This window comes from Alternaria hordeiaustralica (genome assembly GCF_023758085.1).
Source record: "Alternaria hordeiaustralica strain BMP 2776 chromosome Unknown scaffold_4, whole genome shotgun sequence".
Taxonomy (NCBI): Eukaryota; Fungi; Ascomycota; class Dothideomycetes; order Pleosporales; family Pleosporaceae; genus Alternaria; species Alternaria hordeiaustralica.
In genome coordinates, this window is record NW_026056776.1 from 857,951 (window position 1) to 879,231 (window position 21,281).

General features: G+C 53.6%; 6 protein-coding genes across 6 annotated transcripts; 2 read left to right on the forward strand and 4 right to left on the reverse strand.

Moving 5' to 3' along the window:
* Positions 1-193: 193 nt before the first annotated feature.
* J4E84_003070 (uncharacterized protein) lies at positions 194-2,787 on the reverse strand (the record flags this gene model as incomplete). Its single annotated transcript, XM_049385688.1, has 5 exons — positions 194-841; positions 894-1,308; positions 1,368-1,518; positions 1,570-2,435; positions 2,492-2,787. The coding sequence occupies 5 exons, from the start codon at positions 2,785-2,787 to the stop codon at positions 194-196; spliced, it is 2,376 nt and encodes a 791-aa protein (XP_049246565.1).
* A 3,650-nt stretch (positions 2,788-6,437) lies between these two features.
* Positions 6,438-7,873, reverse strand: J4E84_003071 (uncharacterized protein; the record flags this gene model as incomplete). The annotated part of the gene is made up of 2 exons (XM_049385689.1): positions 6,438-7,500; positions 7,551-7,873. The coding sequence occupies 2 exons, from the start codon at positions 7,871-7,873 to the stop codon at positions 6,438-6,440; spliced, it is 1,386 nt and encodes a 461-aa protein (XP_049246566.1).
* A 1,019-nt stretch (positions 7,874-8,892) lies between these two features.
* J4E84_003072 (uncharacterized protein) lies at positions 8,893-9,624 on the reverse strand (the record flags this gene model as incomplete). The annotated part of the gene is made up of 1 exon (XM_049385690.1): positions 8,893-9,624. The coding sequence occupies one exon, from the start codon at positions 9,622-9,624 to the stop codon at positions 8,893-8,895; it is 732 nt and encodes a 243-aa protein (XP_049246567.1).
* A 3,010-nt stretch (positions 9,625-12,634) lies between these two features.
* J4E84_003073 (uncharacterized protein) lies at positions 12,635-16,276 on the forward strand (the record flags this gene model as incomplete). Its single annotated transcript, XM_049385691.1, has 1 exon — positions 12,635-16,276. The coding sequence occupies one exon, from the start codon at positions 12,635-12,637 to the stop codon at positions 16,274-16,276; it is 3,642 nt and encodes a 1,213-aa protein (XP_049246568.1).
* Positions 16,277-17,008: 732 nt separating this feature from the next.
* J4E84_003074 (uncharacterized protein) lies at positions 17,009-19,571 on the forward strand (the record flags this gene model as incomplete). Its single annotated transcript, XM_049385692.1, has 3 exons — positions 17,009-18,275; positions 18,328-18,726; positions 18,775-19,571. 3 exons carry the CDS (start codon positions 17,009-17,011, stop codon positions 19,569-19,571), a joined length of 2,463 nt encoding a protein of 820 aa, XP_049246569.1.
* Positions 19,572-19,717: 146 nt separating this feature from the next.
* J4E84_003075 (uncharacterized protein) lies at positions 19,718-20,918 on the reverse strand (the record flags this gene model as incomplete). The annotated part of the gene is made up of 2 exons (XM_049385693.1): positions 19,718-20,222; positions 20,278-20,918. 2 exons carry the CDS (start codon positions 20,916-20,918, stop codon positions 19,718-19,720), a joined length of 1,146 nt encoding a protein of 381 aa, XP_049246570.1.
* Between the last annotated feature and the right edge of the window lie 363 nt (positions 20,919-21,281).

Consider the following 21,281-nt stretch of genomic DNA (forward strand, 5'->3'; position numbering starts at 1 on the left):
GTACAGCCCGACCACCCGGTCTATATATCCTTCATCTTCTTTTTATATGCGACCATCTCGTTCTCAGTCTCAACACTCTTCATGCCGTATTTCTCTCAGTATATTCTTGTTGCGCCGTCTCTTATCTCCATGCGAACCGGTGTTGCCGTTCCCAACGCTGCCTCTTCCTCTTCCTGAAAGGGAATCAGCAGTGCTAGATGCGGAAAGAATCAACACTAGCCTGTGCCCCGTTGACATAGTCTTTGACCGACGACGCGCCTGATCGGATTCCACGCTGATCATAAGTCATTGGGCTTTGCGCTCGCGTCGGAGTCGAGGGGTTGCGCAAGTTGTCGTAATGACGGGATACGCCATTGCCGTTCGCATAAGGAGACGCGCCGCGTGAGGGGGTACGCTGGCTACTGGTATCGTTGCCATACTCATCGAATCGAGGGGTCTGGTAGGGTCGCCTGTCTCCCGTTAAGCTGTTGCCGCGGATGTCGTTGGGTATGGGCGGTGCTTGGCGGAATCTGCGATGCGGTGCAGAGTGCTCCTTCTCGTCAACGAGCACCACCATCCAGACGCCCACAGATCCATTCTGTCCGAGCAGAGGAGTGCAGTGTATCCACCTGGGTCGGCCCTCTTCATAAGAGTCTTCGAGGTCTGATACGGCGTGCGGCAGCCAGCGAATCTTCGCTGTGACACCACGCGACCCATCTGCAAGCGCGTCGCTGAGGGAGTCTCGGACCCGGTTACTTCCGCCGATGCGATCGAGGAAACGCGACTGGAGAATGCCGGGGACACGGAGAGATGGGGATGTGAAGAGAATACGCAGGGAAGGCGCCGGGCGCACAACGAGGTACTAAATTATGTCAGTCTCCTCGCATTGTCACGTAGAAACGGCAGCAACTTACGTGTTTGTATGGGCCAGACAGCCTGCCGTCTGCCTTGTTGATCGCTGGCTTCTCAGCCCTGTCAACGTCAAAGGTCGATTGGTCCTGGATCAGCAGTCTGGGTTTGTGCTGTATGCTCGCGTCGTCCTGTTCTTCTAGATGCTCCCTATGCATGTTGCCGCCGTACTTGCGCACGGTGTCCAACTCGGTGTTATTGAACATCTCACTGAGCGCCTGGAATTCATCTTTCTGAGGCTCCTTCTCTTTCTGGCCCTCCTCCTCATCGAGCATGCGCCGGAAAGCCTCAAGATCGGTGCTGTCCTTTACGAGACCAGAAATGTCGATTTGCGCGCCAATGAAGTATCGTAGAGTTCCGCGCGAATCAAGAAGAGGCGCAATCATCAAAAGGTTCATAAATGGCGATCCATCACGGCGACTGTGTTGAAGTCAACAAATGCTCACCAATGAAATCGCAAGAGTGACCTCGGCACTTACTAGTTCAGGAACACCTCGCTATGGTCTTTGCCTTCGCGGGCCGCTGTGCCAAAGCGCTCAACGCTGGCCCGATTCGTCTTCGGGCCTTGGAGAAAGCGACAGTTGCGACCGATGGCATACCCAACGCCGTACTGAGTCGTGCGGTGAAATTCTAGTTTCACGTTAACCAACGGTCAGTTTCAAGGCGCAACGGTAAACTAACCTTCCGACGCAAAGATGATCGGGTTATCAGTCCTAGATGGGTCTGTCAGGCAGAAGACTTCGGCCAGACCCTCGCTAGCCTCACGAAGCATCGGAGGTAAATTTCCTGTTACGCGTTTCGCAATGCTCACGCTAACCACTTGAATGAAGACGTGGGTGATGAAAGCCGGAAGATCGTCACGGACCAGGACGTCAAAGGCCCGATTGGCCTTTTCCTCCAACACTGCGTTCATGGTCGTCCGCGCTGGAGTCTCAGTGAAGTCCAAGCCCTGAATGGGTTCCAGGGCTTCTGCGACGGCGTTGGCATAGCTGATGGCTCGTAGCGCTTTCAGTGCGTCGAGGTAGTAGATGAGAGTAGGAAGCGAGTTGGGCCGGGCGATGCTCAGGAATGACGTAAATCGTAGTAGCGATGCAGTGTCGGCAAAGATGGCCTTTAGATGCTCTCTCGAAAAGAGTTGCTCTGATCTGGTCTCGAGAGAATATTGTGATCGTGAGTTCTCGATAGGTCCGCAGACAAGATCGAATGACTGGGGGTCATCTTCCAGTAATGGCGATAGTCGGTCTCCGTCCTCGATGATATCTGCTTTTTGTTGGAGAGGACCCAGTTGTCGCGTTGCGAAAGACGGGGCGGTGGACTCATATGATATGACTGAGTCGGCTGAGCTTCGTATCGTGGTCGGCTGTTCGTTCATGGGGATTCGTGAGGACAGTATGTTTTGTGGCACGGCACTAGATGTGCGTGACATACTTCGGGTACGCGTCTGTTGCATGTCTGGTGTTACACGTCCGTTGTTAGGTGAAGATGGCTCTGCACTCAGTCGCCGTTGCAATGATATGCGCTTCTTGTTGGCCTGAGGGGTGCTGGAACTATTTGGGGATGAGTAAAAGGAAGGAACGAACGAAGGGGGAGAAGAGGGGAGTACCTGGTGCGGGAAGGGATATGGATATCCTTTCTTGTAAAGTCTATCTGTGGAGCGGGAGCAGTCTCGTCATCCGAAAGCCAACTTTCTCTTCGTTCGGGATCAGCCGGTCTAGTGACGGGTGAAAGAGGGGCACTCCTTGCATTTGAATCAGAAGCATCTTGCATGGTTGCAAAGTCCAGGACCAGTGGTTCATTAAACGCACCGCCACTGCCGTTGGTGACATTGGGGTGGGCATCCGTATCGGGTGCCATGACGCTATCGACATACGCTGGGGCCAACTCGGTTGAGCTCCCCATTTTGGCTGAATTGATAGTGGTATTCGACGTCCTGGCAGGATCAGTAGGCCGTCTAGAAGAGAACACTCCGTGAGCTGATCGCATCTTGTTCTTAAACAGGGCCATTGTATTCGTGGAACGCTACCACGTTGCGGCCGTCAAAAAAGCAAATGGGACAAGTGGGAAAGTTTGATAACTGGGGGCGGCACAGCGTGTTGGGGAAGGGGAGCTGTAGATCGATGACGAAGAGAGAATTTCTGTAGGGTAAACATACCGGAGAAGCCAAAAACCGCTGACACGTTATAGGTCCCTGTCGCTGGATAGTTAGGTACTAGTCGGTCGCCTGGCGTGCCTGCCTGGTGGTGCTACGACGTCGACTCGCCGGCGTCCCCTTTGGGCACAACAAAGATCGCTTTAGTCTGGTAGGCTAATGTTCCGGCCGCAAGGATGCCGATTGCGCCGATAGTGTGGGCTAATGCAAGGCACAATGAGATGTCGGCGATCGTGAGATTTGCCTCCCGCGGCAGATGATCGAAGGATTGAGGCTTGACGAGCTCAAATAGGGATGCTTCCTAAGACAGGGGTTCCGGGTGCTATCGATAATATGCCGGCTATCGGCGCTGTAAGCTGAGATCTACGATGGAATACTTCACGATGCTGACAGGTCCAACAATTCGATGTTGTCGCAGTCGAAACAAAGCTGGGGGTTGGGCGTCGCATAACCAACCCCCCGCATCAGCCACGAGTACATTTTTGTGCACCTTGCGGCATACCTTACATCAACGCCTGATCCCTGTGCAAATCTGCAGACCGCCATGGCTAAAGAGAAACTGCAATCGTGATGTGTTCCTGTGTGTGGTCGGTCTTCGCATCCGACACGTCGAATTGTCATAATCCTGGACACGTCCGTTGGAGGAACACCAGGGTTTGGATCTAGCTGTCTGCAGCCGTGATCTGTGCAGACAAAGGTTTGCAGCCGCCCGTGCTTCGTATACAACAACTTCGGGGTAGATAACCAGCCTAAGGGATGCTCTTCCGACTGCCCTGGTCTTCCTCTTCAGCTGTCAGTTGTCAACTTGACGCGCCTCCCGCAAACTTTGCGCTAGAGAAGACGGGACTGAATCCCCGGCTTACGACTATCTCCTAGACGAGGCCTCTCTCCAAATGCTCATAGCCGAACATGGACTCCACTTGAGTGGTGTGGTGTCGCGTTCGGATTGTGGAGTTTTCTGACTCGACGTGGCAGATGCTTGCTGTGCATTATTCGCAGTTGCAGATCTCCGTTTAAGGAAGTCAGTCGCATTCAGTGGGTTTCTTGGAACAAGGGTGCGAAACTCCACTCCAGCAAAGGTTGCTCTGGTGTTGAACACCACGGCGATTCAGCGGCGTAATAACCTTCTCTGTTATCCGCTACTGCAACCGAGCCGACAACGTTACAGCATGACGTGTATGGCAGTGGACCCACGGTAGCCATGGGTGGCCTCGACTCGACGTGTCGATGCAGGGTGTTAATGCCCGAAGGAGTCGGTTGCTTTTGGGATATTGTCCGAACAGCTTTTTGTTCCTTTTTGCGGGCAGTGGAGACGTGGTGCGGTGTCCAGACGGCACGTGTCGTGGGGCGACGCTGTCGCATGCAATCTGAAATGTGGGCTGGAGCTGTGCAGACAACTTCGCGCGGGCAAGCGTCATGCGCTCATGGTCGACAGTACATGCTAATGTTCACTAGATTCGCAATGAACCTTGGAAGCCGATGGTTTCTCCTGCACCACGTGAGCAGCCAATCAACGGCCAACCCCGCCGAAATGCAGGCCAACGTAGAGTTGCGCCTAGATCCGAAATCTAGATGCCCGCGCGTTTAGCTTTGTCGCGAAGAGTATCGATGCATTCCCCTGAATCTTGGGAAACTTGGGAAACCTTCGACAGCTCGGGTATACGGGGTGACGGGCTACCAACATTCGGCTGTGTCCTAGTCAGGTGTTGCGATTCCGTCATCTTAGTTCAGATCCCTAGATAGATGTCGGTAGCAGCCGATAAACCTTAGATCAAACCTTCTGTCCTGAACCCCAGGCCGCCACGTGCATTGGTCACTCTGTCACTCTGCCATTCCTACCAATCGCAACATTGATTCCTTGTCTTGTCAGTCACAGCGTCATTGTACGTTTGCGGTAATATAAGAGAAGAATCCCACACCTGGGCATCGTTGCGGCGTACCATCTACGCCTCTTTGCTACATGTCCGATCCCGATTAGCGATCTTCATTTGGATCAGCCACACGGTTCTAGCTTTGATTGTCATCTGTCACTGCCAGGCAACGTTCACAGCATAGCCCAATGTTCCTCGGTTTCTTGTTCCCACGCATCCCGGTGAAATGTCCGTCAACTTCAATTGGCGAACAATCCACCACTTCGGTCCTGATATAAAGACAATATATTGCAAGACCTCGAATATATTGTTAGGTTTATGTCGTTGTACATAAAACAATCTTGATACCAAAGATTAACTGGCGGTAGATTTGTGACTCTTTGCACTGATCTCCCACTTCATTTGTCGATGATACACGTGATAACTTCGCGGTCTTGTGAAACATTATCTCTCCAGGCGCGCGCACATCCTGAAGGTCAAATGAAGGTGGAGCAAGCTGCAAGATTTGAGTGTAGAGTACGTCGGCGAAGGCAAGAACACAGATTCGGCGACTTTGCGGAGGGCCAAGGTGATTGTGGCGTGCTGAGGCACCGCTCGATAGCACAAGAGTGTTGCAAAAGGCCTTTCCATGTGGATCACATCCTCCTCTTCCCTCGGGCACGTTAATAACTCTCTAGTTATGAAATCAAGATACATGCAAGATTTGATAACCTACCCCAATTACCTCTGAAGCATCGCCGTCCATGGAAGCTAAATGTTTAATGTTTTCCCTGGAACAAGATGCTCAGATGACTGCCCTGACGTGGTTCACTCGCTGGTTCCCCTGCCATGCCGCTCGATCGCAAGGGATACCCTGATAGACCTTGTTCCTAGTCTGACGGCCCCGTTTACGTCTGAGCAGCGTTCTATCGTGCTTGGCGGACATAGTACGTAAAATGGACATGATGGTTCCCTGTTGGCGCGACAGTTTCCCGTTATGGTGCTGGAAAAAGCGTCATCGTATTTGGATGTGATGACGTCCACAGCGACGGTCAATAGTTCCTGGACATTTTGGTCCCAAGACCCCGTACTCGGGGTATGAGAGATTGAGATAGACATGGTGGCCTATTGGATACCGTACCCGAAATGAAACCATCGTGCCATTCAAGTGTCGGACATTTAACAGGCACGGTATCATCCGTGACTTTATGGAAACGAGAAAGATTGCTAATCTTGAACGTGGTGCACTCCTGGTGCTTCTTGCATTCTGTCAGGGTGAGTATGACCCAGTACGCCGAAGAAGAGGTGAGAGTGAAGTATAATTCTAGCAAGTCTATCTATCGTTGGATCTATAGTCATTCGTACAGGGTATCATATGATGGCTGAATATGGTACATTGATGTAGCAATGTGCGTGCTCATCGTATGAGAGTCGTTTCTTCGGTTACTGAGGTATTATGCTATTCGTTCGCGTTGCGATCACAGGCGGTGTCGTTTCGTAGTCGGGCTCATGAGAGTAAAGGATTGGTGCCCAACTGACTTCATAGTCATTCACCGTGGCGTCCGATGTGATCGCATCGTCTGTCTCGTAGGAAGCTGGATACGGGATCTTAAGCTCTGAAGCGCTTCGGTCGGTGACGAATTGTCTAGATTGTGACCGTCTGCGGCGCCCTCTTCATGTTGCACATCCGATAAAGCATCTTGTTCGAGTGGAACTTCAGTAGAATATCGTGTGTCGTCGTAGTCTTGCGCTTCGTCATCGTACTGGCGAGCTGGGCGTCTACGTGGAGAACGTGGAGGACGTGCTGAAGCCTCCGCCAGCTTCTGTTCGAGAAGCCATGCCTTGCGCTTGTATCTTAGAAGCTCTTCCTCCTGTTCGAGTGCCTTTCTCCTTGCTTCGATCTCTGCGGCTGTGGAATCCGACTCCGTGTAAGTGCGTGATTCGGTCGATTCGCGTGTTCGATGCGTGTTTGTGTAGTTGTCGTCGTGGGGCTGAGATCGAGGATGGCGTTCTCGACGGGGCGGAGAGTTCTGGATGCGCATCGTCCGTCGTAGGAGCTGCTGTTGTAGATTGATGAGCTCGCGCTCCCTTAAGGCCAAATGGGCTTCTCGAAGCTCTAGATCGCGGTCTCGAGGCGGTGTTCGAGGGAAAGGCTTGCGCCTGTCTGAGCTCGTAGATAGAGGTCGGTCTCTCAAAGACCGCACATCCAGCCCATCAAGCAGCTTTGCAGGTGCCTTTGGAGGCAAGCCGGCACTTTCGCGAAGCCTAGTAGCCTCGTGGTTTCGCGCCCGCCTCTTTGCTGTCAATTGAGGCTTCAGTATCTCTGGCTTGTTGGACAAGCGCAGACCATTTCCCAGGCGGACGTTTGGCTGTAGAACGCCATCGACCAATGTACCGCGGAACGTCTCCAGAGCCTCACTGTTCCGTAATCTGTGTTGGAATTTCAATTGGGGGGCGTCGTGGAAATGTGCGGATATCGGGCGGCTTTCGGCGGGGTCGAGAGTCAATTCGACGTTTTCGAAGGGCGGGTCGGCGACGGATACTCTCTGCCCATCTTGGGCATTGCGGGCTAGGATGCGGAATGTGTTCTCGCGTAACTGTCTTGTGTCCTTACTGGTGTGGTTGTTAGCACATACATCCAGACTGCGGGCCGTGGTACTCACTTGATAATGATGAAGCGCTTCATGTGCGGATTCTCTCGCCGTATCTCCTGCATCTTCGGCGTCGGCCCACTTACGAACTGCGCAGCTATCTTCATGCGCGCTTCGAAGATATCGTGAGGGAACCACGCGAAGGGAAGTATGAAAACAGAACCATCCTCAAAGTATGCCCATCCAGTCGGGAACTTAGACTTGCTGCGGGCGTAGAGGCTGCCCAGATTTACAGAATTATACTGCGGTCTAGTCAACCCAAACGAAGGCCCAGCGCCCGGGGGCGGGACGCTGTATAGACTCCCCAGGTTACCGTATGCGCGGCGAAAGGCCATAGTTCGCCGATGTGGGTGGTATACCCCAAGCCCTACCTTGTGTTCTACACTATGTTTCGCGAGTGGCACGCACTGTCTCTGCGGCGGTAACGAGTCGTGATACGTGAGCGTGTGCAGGCGACACAGCCATGACCAGATCTAAGACTCCGCGGGCAAGGCTAAGGCTATCGGAGAGCGAGGAAGCGCATAATAGGCGATGGCGTACGCACGGAGGAATATGCGGCTAGACAGGACAATCAGCCTCGTGTATAAAGTGGCATGGTAGACACGTCAGCGACATACCTCGTGGTGGCTGCAACGGTGGTGTGGTGGCTGCGAAGGATTCACGATGCAGCACTCAAATTGCTGCGCACGAGCCGTTTGAGTCGGGTGTACCGTTCCGCCACCCCTTCGTTGATCGACATGTATCTTAATTGCACCTCACATCCCATTCGGACCTCCCTCACTCCTCTCTTCTCTTTACAACTAATCGTGTCGAAGAATTCTTACGTTTCCTAGACTTCATGTTCAAAGTCATTTGTTCATACTATGTATGTACTACAAGATCGCCACTATAAACGCAGCATCGAACAGCCCATAATGCGGGTCTACGAAGAATAATCCACCCTCCCACATCCATCTGATAAATTGTGACGGCGCCGTCAGACTGAAAAGTTGCCGCCGCCTAGAATCCAACCCAACTACAGTGCAGTTGCTGCACATCTACGACAGCCTGCCGCCATCCAACGTCAACCCCGTCAACGCCAAATAATTTTACCGCTCCGAGTCTCCTCCAAGATCAACCTTGCGCAATCAGTAATGATCGGCATTATTCGTAGACGACCGCTGTCCCGACTCCTGACTCTCCGAGCGCTGTCGGGCGAAACAGTTGGCGCATCCGCAGAAAGAGCAGTGCCAGAGAATGCAGATTGATCGAGTCCGTTTGTCAGACTCGCGTCTGGTGAACCACGACTCAACATGCCTACATGAGAATGCGGATCGGCGTTTCCTTCCATACGCCATCTAGTATGCGCCCGCGTTCATGCAGCGTTCTGCTTCTCGACTATGCTATCTATTGCCATCGACCGAGTGGAAGGTGTAGTTGGTGTCGGCGGTGCCTTTACTTCCGCCTTGTTTGGAGTAATCTGCGCCTGCAGCTGCGGCTGTATTTGCGGCGGCATAGTCTGAGTAGGCGATAGGGATGTAGATGCTGCGTCCTCCTCGGTAGGTTCGTTGTCGTCTCCAAGTATCTCGTCCACTCCCCGCAGCCAGTTGGCTTTGAGGACCTCCATTGGGGGATCCAAATCGCCAGGCTTCCCGCCGCGTCGAGCCTCCGCTGCAGTCATCTTCCTTTCACCGCGTTTGTGGGGGTGAAAGTGCATGCGTCGAAGGTGACTTGCGGCGTTGTAGCATTCGTTGTACCTCTTTCCAGTCTGGCATGCCTTACAGTTGGCCAGGAACGACTTGTCAGGCGAAGTGTCGATGGTCACCCACACTTTACGTGCCTTTTTGTGGACACGGTTGGTATGACGTCGGAGCTCATGCTCACTGCGGAAGCCATCGGGATAGTCCCCGCAGAGCGGGCACTTTAGTCGCAATACTCTGCGAGATGGAGGCTTCGAATTTGCTTCAAAGGTGGGCGAAGTAGCAGGCGTCGTCTGGATGCTAGGTGCTGTCACAATGGTCTCCCTTGGTGCTGGAGCGGGCTCTATTGGTTCGCTAGCCTTGGTATCCGTGACGGTAGGGGTAGTGGTCGCCGCATCTTCTTTCATCCTGGCTCTGGTTCTTGTAGGAGGCATCAACTTGATGGCGCCAGATGAAGTCCAGGTAGGTTCCGACCAGGCTGAAATCCAGTAGTGCTGTGCAATTCCGTCACACGGTCCGATACAGCTGAGTGTTGGGGAGGCTCGCTTGGTGGGGCGCGTCCTGTCGCTCTAACGGCAGCTAAAACCGACAGGTTCAGAGAATGGCAGGTGTAGTCCTGGGGTACTAGGGACGTGTGATGTGTTTCCAAGTCGATCTAGAAAGGGCGGGGGGCCAGGCAGCAAGATATCCCGATTTTCGCTGGGCCCAGTGGAGTGCGCACGAGGCTGGAATGGCGCAGTCAGCCTCGTTTCCCAAGGTGAGTGGACGAGCCTTGAGCTGCAAGCCACGCTACAAACGGCAAGCTGGCGAGCTGAGTGCTTATTGGGTCTCCTGCCTCAGGCTGAACGACGTGTGCTGAGGCCATGGCGAATCAGGTGACGCAGCCTGTTGAGCTGGGCCGGTTTCTGGGCTAGCTGGGCCAGATAATCAAAAGGAACGAAGGATTGCCGTCCAAACCCTGCTCGGATCATTCCGTCTCGCAACGAACTGCACGTCCAAGAAAGCGGAGGGTTGCGGGCTGGCTAGGGCGAGCGAGCATTGTGGTTCATGGCTTGGTCATGCTTTTCCTAATTCGATGTTCCGGCTCGCGACCGACTTTCGCAGCCCGGGAGCAACCTGGACATTGACAATTCACATCGCATCATCACCCGACATCACGACACCCTCTAGATGCTTCTGGCAAGGCAGCATCAGCAGTCGCTGCACTTGTCTCTCGTTATTTCCTTGTTCAGCCTTGCTCCGGGCCTGTACCGGAAGACGCCTTTGGGCTGGCCCAAGCGGAGCCGAGGCTTTGGACGAATCAGCGAGCGTGGGAATTTGCTTGCTTTACGAAGAGTCGCCGATCCAAGGAGCCAATTGGTGTCTCAGCAAGCCTCGAGTCCAGCTGCAGAGGCATGGCTTGCACCTAGGGAGCACGACGTCTCCGTCATTCGCGATCGGCTGCAGCCTTCTTCAGCTTGGCCGGCGTTGATCCTGCGCTCTCCATCTTGCGAGTCTGTCGGGTGGGGCGCAATCAGACTGTACGAAGACACGGAGTTTGGCCCTGATCCTTCGCCTTGCTGAAGTCAGACTAGGCCACCTCTCCGATATGCGGTATATGGGCACTAGATGTAAGATCGGTCGACAGATGGCCCGAGGCTGACGTCCAGCGGCCACGAAACCTTATCCACCGATTAGCATCAAAAGACCCTACCGCGGGCGTGGTACCCCTCTTGCCCTATTCGAGCATTGGTCGCAAAACACCATGCATCCTGTGTTGCAGGAATACCACATTCGATCTGCCTGACTTGAGGCATACCATCGCGATGATGCAGCTCTGACACCGCTCCGATGCTACCTTGATAGGCTCCAGCGCGCAACATGTCAGCCTTCCCGCCCAGCGCTGAAGCACGCGCCTTGCGGAGGGAAAGGGTGTGAGTAACGCTTATCGATTCGTAAGCTTCCTAGCCTGTATACGGCTGGGCCGACGTTTCATGTCTCGAGATGCTCGTCATTTTTGCGAAGTACGGGAAAAACCACGTTTGCGAATCGATAAGCCATACATGCCCTGCCGATGGCCTTGTTGAGAAGACTGCTTCCAGGTTCACAGGTTCAACCACATAGCTCGCATTATTTACCCTTACACTCATCATGCGCAGTCGTACTAGCCCGTCAGCTTCGGCTCTGCCCCTCTGTCCGGGTCAACTGTGCTTTTTCCTCAGTCTCACGCTGCAGATGCGAGTGCAATGCCTCTAATACGACGGATGCGGACTGTACTCATTTCGGTCCATGGTTTGGAAGCAGTGCAACCGACTGTCAGTCGTTCGGAGCAGAGCTGAACATGTAGTCAATTTCTTGAAATGGGTTCAGCTCACTGGAGCAATATGTGAACATGCTCGCACTGGACCCCAACAATGTATGCAAACGCCCACCAAAAACATATCTACGGATACATGACCAGAGTCTGGAAAGCTGGCAACTTGCGTCCTTAGGAGCAGGCTCGCCGTCGATCTGTAGGATATCTCGGGTACATGCCGTGGCCGAGCGGAAATAATACAGGAGGAGAGCCTATTAGCAGATCATTATTTGTGCTCTTCGCACAGAGCAGTGTGATGTTCGGGGAAGGTACCCGCTGCCTATCGGTTCGCTATGGGTGTGAAGAGGTCCACCTTTAAGCCTACATTGACGCTAGATATCCTAATTTGCTTGTTGTACCCAAATGTAGGCTGCAGGTCCGCTCAGTTTCTCCTTTGTATGAGGTGGACGGCATGTCTGATCTTCTTTGCACATGCGAACTACCCGACGAACACATTAGCCTACCCTAGATTCTGCCGCTGATACTAAGACGGGAAAGACAAGTCGCTACCACAGTGCCGGTATTGCTGGACGCCTGAAGAATTTCCATGTGGTCGAGTGGGCTAGAACGTGTGGCAAGGCCAGTCTATGTATCATATGGCTTGCATGCTGAGGAACGTGTTATTGAAGACCACCTCGGCATTTGGTGTTCGTGGCTGGCCTTTCTGACCATGCCCAGTAGTACGAACATTAACATTCCACACTCGTCAAGCAGCTCAAAACGACAGCCAGCACACGAATTTTGATGTGTCTTATGAGAAAGTCGGATGGCCTGGTGAGTGTGAAGACTGAATGGCATGTGAAGGAGCTGTTGCACACGGGCCCACTCTTGACGTTTGGATGAGAAACAGGGGTGCAGACGATCATGCTTCTCCTACCGAGGCCATCGTCCAGACAGCATCGAGCCGCCCACCCCACATATGATTTCATACGCTGCTACGTAGGCCCTACACGTGAGCATCTCGTCGCAACATCGCCTGGTCGCGATACCCCGGACACGGCCGCACCTCTGCTCGCGCAGCCGTCGGCATCCGCCATGCGCCCCCCTGGCCCTTCGAGGTGACATAGGCGCCATCACCAGAAATGTCAGCAAGCTCCAGCCATGGCCGGCCGTCGGGAGACTCGGACCGCTGGACGACTTCCTCGCACACATACATCGCCAGCAACTCGGGCGCCTACACCGACCACGGCGAAGGGAGCTCTTCCCCGCGGCGGAGCCAAGATTTCAGACCTGGCACAGGCGCGACCCACGACGCAGGGAGCTCAGCATCGGGCAGTCTGCTGGCTAGGGACTCGGTGCACGAGGAAGACTTTGCGCGCCGAAAGCAGCGCGTTCGCAGGTCTGGCGGCTTCCTTCTAGATTCAAATTTCCCCAGCGGGCCACGGCAGCGGCATGGCAACCACGAGGCGCACCGGGACGAGGCAAAGGGCAAGCGCACCTCGCGACACCATGGCACACACGAAAAGGATGCAGCCAGCTCGCCTCTGTCGCGAGAGGTACAGAGAGATGGCCCAGGCCCTGCCCCCGGCGCAGCATCCCGCATCAACTTCACCGACTCCCAGGACCGAGCCGACGAGCGCATACGCATTGGCAAGACTAGGGGGAGCGCATACAACATGCAGCCTCCAGCCCGTGATCGAGACCCCTCGCCCAACACCGCGCAGCCACGGCAGGCCATTGACCCGAACCAGCTGGTACACATGGCGCTGAACCTGAGCGAGAGTCGAAGGCGACACATCAGCAGTGGTCAGCTTCTGGCATCCCAGTCACGAGTCCCCTCTGCTTCTCAGCGAGAGGGCAGCTTTTCCAACTATGGCGCTGGCGGCAGTCTCAAGCAGTATCTCAACGAGCAACGGCGCACTTCACGCAACATATCCCCAATGGGCGGCCAGAGCTCTCCGACCCGCCACATGTCCACCTCCATGCAGAGAAGCGCATCTATCGCATTTCCAGGCTCGCAGAACATCAACCCGTCTCCTGCCACGATTGCTCGAGTCGAGAAAGCGCGCGCGTACATCGAGCTTCGCATGGAGTATCTGCGGCTTCTAGAATTTCTACCGCCTCTGAAGCCCGATGCTAACAACCCAGGCAATTTCGTCTTTTCCTCAAGCAGCGTCCCAGGCAGTCCCCAGGCACAGCTCACCCGTGTGCCGTCTCACGCTGGCAAACAGCACGAACTCGGCCGACCGTACAACCCTCTCCAATACATACGAAACCGCCGGAGCAGGGCTCGGGAGCGAGTCACGCTCGACCACTCTTCGGAAGAATTCGACGACGTTGAGCAGGTACGCGAGTGGGTGGATCGCGTTGAGCAGCATGCGAAGCGAGCCGGCTACCGTCGAGACGATGCAGTACAGCTGCCCAAGATACACCACGATCACGAAGTCCCACCTGCCCCGAGCAAGCCTGCGAGACCTCACAAAGGCTGGATCTTCAGCCCACAAGAGTTGCTTGCGGACGCGCACTGGCTGGAACAAGGCGACAACAAGCTGCTTGTGGAGAATCGCTACGGCCGGAAGGTATATCCGCCTCCCAAGGAGGTGCAGCCAAAGGACTTTCTATCACCGCGCGCAAGCAAAGACTACCCTGACAACCGGAGGAAGAGCTGGATTGATGGCCTGCCCAGCATCGCAGTCGATCACACGACAAGTGACGAGAGCGACAAAGGCAGCGAGCGTGGGCGCAAGCGAAGGTTGCTTCCAGCGCTGCGGACTGATAGCCCCAGAGGCGGCAAGCATTCTAGACGGGGTTCACGGCTGCGCAGCCATGACGACAGCGATAGCTCAGAGTCAGAATCAGATACTCGCAAACGAAAGACTCGTATAGTCACCGACCCAGATCACAACACCGGTCCTTTGGCTTTGCTTCTTGAGCAACAAGCTCGAGAGTCACAGCCGAAGTCAACCCCTGACTTTACGCCAGATACGCCGAACAAATGGGGGCGGAATGAAGAGGTCACATCAGACAGCAGGCCATCTAGAGACTCGCTGGAAGTTCCCCGCCCAACGAACGGCTTCGCATATATGAAGGAGCGGCGCAATTTCAAGATGCCACCGAAGGCTCGTACAGCTCTTTCTCTTTCTATTGACGATAATGAACCTCGTTCGTCTTTCGACGACCAAGACAGCTCAGCTCCAAACACTCCACACGCCAAACGTTTCCCACATATTGGAGGCGATCTCTCATCACCTCCAAGTCGATCAAACTCACAGACGAGGAAAGCGAAACGGGGCAAGTTCAACAGCATTTTCCATTCGCATGACCATAGTGATGATCACAAACACGAATTCCGCCCAGAATCTGCTGGAACAGACAGGAAGGCCAGATCTCGGCAGACCAGCGAGGAAACTCCAGACGACAAAGAGGACAAACACATCGGAACAGCCATTCTAGCAGCTCCTGGTGCTGTGATGAATCTACTCGGTCACCGCAAGAATGATAGTGTCAGTAGCTTGCCTAGCCCGGATAAGCTACGTCGCAGGGACACCCAGGAGCCACATTCAGCTGTCACAAGATTCTTCAAGGGCGTGAAGAATGAGGGCACCAAAGTCGGTGATATCATCTTCAGAAGAGACCGGGCCGACGACTCGGATGCGGACACCGTGTCTGATCGCAACTCTGTCGATTTCGACGATTATGGCACTGTCAAAGCCAAGCACAACAAACGGCCACCGATAAGTCGGACCGTCACGGCAGGGACAGATGGTAGTGTTACTAACAACGACCGCAACCATCTTGATCTACCTTCGTTTCGGCCAATTCACACAATCCCCGATGAGGAATCGGATTTTGAGCATCACATCTCACGTCAGGCGCGAGAGCAGAAGAACAGTCGCTCTCCTAGAATTGATCGGCTTTTACCACCACGTATGGACCTTGGTACTATTTCCGGGAACTCTTCCACAGGAGATCTCACTCTTACCCAGAGCCATAGTCAGGAGCGGATAAACGAAGTGCTCGCTCGGCCTGGCGGTGACATGGTGGGCCTCCCTCCCACTGGACTCCGAAATGCACAGGGCTCGCATAGGCAGCGTAGTGCCTCTCGGCCTGGGCTTAACGGGAGACACTGGAGCATTGCCGACGGCGATGACAATGCTGCTGATCGTAACAAAAACGCGAATGGTGTTACCCAAGCGGACATCGCTCGAGTGCGCGCTCTATTCCTCTGCTCAGGCGTCAAAGCAAGGGAAATCGACCGACGCGCGCACAGTATAAGAGATCCGCCTCCCGACTTCCTGAGTCGCGCTGCCGCTACATCAAAGATGCGACTCTACCCCGTTCCGCGCAAGGAAGAGCACGTTCTTGCTGCACGCATGTTGGTCAAGGATCTGGAGTCATCCACAAAGGCACTACAGTCCTCACTTGAATCTTTCCGCGATAAAGCCATTCAGCAAGTCACCAACCAGATCTCGGCTTTGCAATCTACGGTTGACTCGGACCTCATGCCGCGTATCCTAGAAAGCGGGGACCAAGCTGTGCGCATCACGAGTGAGGTTTCTGGACAAGGCCCCCTGCAGGTCAAGCAGATCACAGACGAGATTGACCGCATGATTCGCACGCGCAAACGCAGGATGCGCTGGATCCGAGGATTCGGATGGATGCTCGTTGAATGGGCTCTCGTCGCGCTCATGTGGTGTCTTTGGCTCATCGTCGTGCTCGTCGGATCTGTCAAGAGAGTATTTGGTGTGGGGATTGGAGTGATTAGGTGGCTGCTGTGGCTCTAGGTGTGCCCAGTAGTATTCAGTTTGTTTTCTTGCATACGACGGCGTTAGCTATTTTGTCGGGATCTTTCCTTTGTGGGCGTTTTGGATAGTGGGTAACAGGCTTGCATACTGCGATACCACGCGTTATAGACTGTTGTACGAATATTGGATGGGGCTTTCTTGGTTACATAGGCATACATATAAAATTGTAATAATGTCGACTGGGTTCATGATGCGCGCATTAATCGTACTGGACGCCTTAGGTCCTCTGAATCTATCTGGTGCATGATTGGACGAGCCCAGGTCTGTAATGTTGGTTTGCTGTCTTAGAGTGAGTCACACGTGACCTGCATGAATCTGCGCCACTGACGCGTCTACGTCATCGGCGTCCTTGCTTGACAGGCTTCACCCATCGCTCTCCGCAACACTAGTCAACACAGGCAGAAGCGCGCAAAGCCTCCGTCACAACCTCTTCCGCTTTGCCAATCTGCAATTTCTCGTTCTGCATCGGCTATGAGGCATTGCTAATCAGTTCTTGCCCCACAACAGACACCCGGCATGGATCTTCAGACGGTGTTCGTCGCCAAAGATCATGGCACCAGCCATGTCCAGTCGGTACGTACCTGCGTCCACACCCCGACTTTACTCAAAACGCGTGTACTAACATCCCCTGTCACGAAGTCTAGCGGCCCTTCTTCGTTCGCGTCACTCGCTGCAGCTTTCGTGCCCACGGCCGTGATTGCGACTTTGTACATGGTCGCGTTTGTCCTCATCTGGCGCCGCTTCCCCAAGATCTACTCACCACGGACGTTCATTGGCACCGTACCAGAGAAGGATCGCACGCCATGTTCGAAATCGCCGGGCTACTTCGAATGGGTCCACACCATGAGGACCGTTCCGGACAAGTTTATGCTTTACCACCAGTCGCTTGATTCGTACTTGTTCCTGCGGTTCATGAGGACCCTAATCTTCATCTGCGTCGGTGGTGCTGTCATTACCTGGCCTATCCTTCTGCCTGCCAATTATACCGGTGGCGGCAATTCGAAGGAACTCAATCGCGTTGGCATCGGCAATGTGAAGAATAAGGACCATCTCTATGCCCATGCCGTTGTGGCATGGATATTCTTCAGTTTTGTCATGTTCACTGTTGCGCGGGAACGCCTATGGCTCATCGGATTGCGACAAGCATGGAACTTATCGAAGCCGAACGCGAAGAGGCTGTCTTCACGCACCGTGCTCTACCTCTCAGCACCTACTGCAGCCCTTGACGAAGGCAACATGCAACGGTTCTTCGGCGACGATGCAGTCAGGATCTGGCCAGTCACCAAAGGCGAGAAGCTTGTGTCGCTCGTTTCAGAGAGGAACTCGAAAGTCGAGGAGCTGGAAGGTGCTGAGATGTCTTTGATCTTGAATGTCAACAAGGAAGTTGGAAAGAGCCACAATCGGAACATCAAATATGAACAGCTACCCAAGCAGATGAAGAAATCCCTACGACCTACACACAAATCCAAGACACCAGTGGTTGGCAAGGAAGTTGACAGCATCAGCTATTTCCGAGACCAGATTAAGGAGAAAGAGAAAGACATCGAGAAGGCTCGCGAATCGAACGAGACAGCTGAGAGCCTTGGTGGAGCTGCGGCGGTCTTCGTTGAGTTTCGCACCCAGCCCGCGGCTCAGAGAGCCTACCAACAGATCGCATCGTCTGACATTCTGTCTCTCACCCCTCGCTTTGTCGGTACTACGCCCAATGAAGTTATCTGGGCCAACCTGAACTTAGCACCTGCGCGTCGGATATCTCAGAGTGGAGTCGCCATCACCCTAGTCGTCGCTGTCATCATACTTTGGTCCATTCCAGTTGGAGTAGTCGGTGCATTGTCGAACGTTGAATATCTCGCCGAGAATTTTAAATGGCTCGCGTTCCTCAACAAGCTTCCATCCGGACTTATGAGCCTACTTAGTGGTCTCCTACCTTCTCTGGCCTTGAGCGCGTTGGCTAGCTACGTACCTAAAATCTTTAGGTGTAAGTGTCCTCCTTCGACCTATATTGCTACCTTCGGGCTGACATAATGCAGACATCTTTACAAAATTCGGAGAGCCGACTAAGACTGTCATTGAGCTGAAGGTGCTCAAGTGGTACTTTGTCTTCCAAGTACTGCAGGTCTTCCTTGTCACCACACTCGCTTCAGGTGCTGCAGCGGTAGTATCGCAAATCGTCAAAGACCCAAGCCGAATACCACAGCAACTCGCGGAGCGTTTGCCGAGAGCATCAAACACCTATCTCGCGTACTTCATTGTCCAGGCTTTGACCAATGCCCCAAGTAACATACTGAACTACACCGACGTGCTGTCGTATGTTTTCTATGACAGATTCTTCGATAAGACCCCCCGTCAGAAGTACAACAGCTTCATCACAATGAGGGGCATGGCTTGGGGCAAGCTATTCCCGAAGTACGGCAACTTTGTCGTCATCGGTAAGTCATCTCAGAAGTCACAGACGACCTGTTACTGATCTATCGCAGCGATCGTTTACTCCTGTATTGCGCCTCTCGTTCTTGGCGTCGCTGCTATCGGTCTTGTAATCTTCTACTGGTGCTACCAGTACCAGCTGTTGTATACCGCGACACCGAAAATCGACACTAAAGGACATGCGTACACGCTTTCTCTTCAGCATCTTCTCACTGGTATCTACATCGCTGAGCTCTGCCTCATCGGTCTCTTCAGTTTACGCGAAGCGACTGGTCCTCTAATCATGCTTGTCGTTCTACTTTTCGCCACCGCCATCTTCAACTATATCACGAACCGTTACTTCGCTCCACTCGAACGATACCTACCCGCGGATCTTGCGCTCGACTCTGAAGACGGTGAGCAGGCACCACTACTGTCTTCGGCAGAGGAAGGCGAATCTGAAGCTCTTCAGCACGCAGAGTCGAGGATTGATCGCGTGAGCGAACGGACGCGTGTGCCGTCCAAGGTCGTCTCGCCTGTTGCCCGGTTCCTACAACCACACGTCTTCGGTAGCTACACTGCCTTGAAGGCTTGGCTGCGCGACGGCGACTTTGACGAAGATGAGGAACCTCAATATAGCGACGAGGACCTGAAGAAAGCCTACCTGAACCCTGCTTTCACGAGTAAGACGCCGGTTGTTTGGTTGGCAAAGGACAGTATTGGCGCGAGTAAGCATGAGATTAGTGAGAACGAGAAGACGGGACTGAAGGCTACTGATCATGGTGCGTGGATCACGGGCGATGGGAAGTTGAAGTGGAGTGTGGATAGCTTCGAAGAGGTTCCTGTGTTCAAGAAGGCTATCAAGTGGTGAGGGCATGAGGGATGGGTGAGACTGGAGTTAGGGCAGTAAAGACGAATACAATGGAAAAGTCAGGAAGATAATCTCGTGAATTCACGAATGCTGTTGTTGCATGTCGCTGCCGACCACTTCAATGGTAGCCGCGTACCAATCAGTCCCTACTCTTCCTCGTCCTCCTCACCCTCTCGCTGCTCCTCAAAAATCTTCCTCCCCTCCTTCACCAACGCCCCTTCATCCTTACCATCGTCGTCCACACCAGCTAGAACAGCAGTCTTCACATACGCCAACTTCTTCACCTCGCTCTCTTCGAACAACTTCATGATTTTCCCGTACACAGGGTTCTTCTTGGGGAAGAAAGACAGACAAGCTATGTCCTGGGGCGTGAGACTGTACTTGTTCTTGCACTCTGTTTGATTGATGGCTTCGGATGGCTCTTCGGTGAGGTTCGAGTCGACGGCGAGGGTGTGTGCTGATATGTATGCTGACCACTTTTGCTTGGGCGTTTTTTCTTTGGTGGGTTTGGTGGGTTTCGCTGAGGCTTCCTTCTTCGATTTCTCGGGTTTGGCTGGGGCGTCCTTCTTCTCTTTCGTCGGCGTGGACTTGTCAGTCTTCTTTACCTTCGTCGGTTTCGCTTCGTTCTCAGTCTCAGGATCGTCTTTGTGTCTGGAATCTCCTGTTAGTATATCTCCTCTCTCAGATAACACACATATCAACTTACTCTGCTTCCCAGATCTCCTGCCCCCTCCTCAAAATCTCCTCATCACCTCCTTCTACCCCCTCCAGCATCCCCATCTTCCTGAAGCACAACTCTCTCACGTTCTCCTCGAGGAACAACTTCATCGTGCCTCCATACAACGGGTTCTTCTTCTCGTACCGCAGCAAAGACGTCAGTTCCTCTTTCTTGAGCCCGTACTTCTTCAAAGCGTCGGTCTGCGTGATGCTTTCTTCCTTGTCGGGCTCTTCTTCTAGCATCTCGCCTTCGACGGTGTGGGAGGAGAGCCAATCCTGCCACTGCTGTTTGTGTAGGGCTTTGTCAGCTTTGGCTTGTTTTTCTTGCGCTTCTTGGGCGAGGGTCTCGGGGTCTTTCTTCTGGCGCTTGGGTTTAGGGTGTAAGATGGCGGCGGCTTCGTTGCTGGAATCGTCGTCGCCGGATTCGGCGGGGCGCTTGGCGTTCATGGGGGCCTTCTTTCCGGATACGGTGGTCGCGTTTGGTGCTGCTTTTGTCCTTTTTGTAGGTCCTTTGGGGGTAGCTGTAGTTGTCTTCCTGGGCTTTCGCTTCTTGTCCTCGAAATCAGACCCTTCAGATGCGGACGTGTATTTTACCGCCTTGGTTGCGCGGCTGGATTTGCGTGTTGACATTTTCGATCGTGATGTAGTGTTTGTTACGTGGATATCCTGAACTCGAAAGAAAATGAGTTGTCAAATCGGGAATTGTTGTTCCGGGATTTCGTCAATGGTACAGGTTGAAGCAAATTCTTCAGAAAGACGAGAAAGTGAGAGCAGGATCGGAATTGTTTGTAGATCGGCGACTTCCGTAATTTCTCGCGTCTTACGACAAGAAAAGGACAAAGCAGGTTTCACGTTGCAGTGCTCCTGCCGGATCGGATTGGGCAAGTTCGCGTTCAAAGGAACGCTTGGACTTACGCAGGAGCGATTGTAAGATTGGACGCTACGTCATTGCGGCGATCGTGCTGCGAAAACCATGTTTTGGTTGCCGTCTTG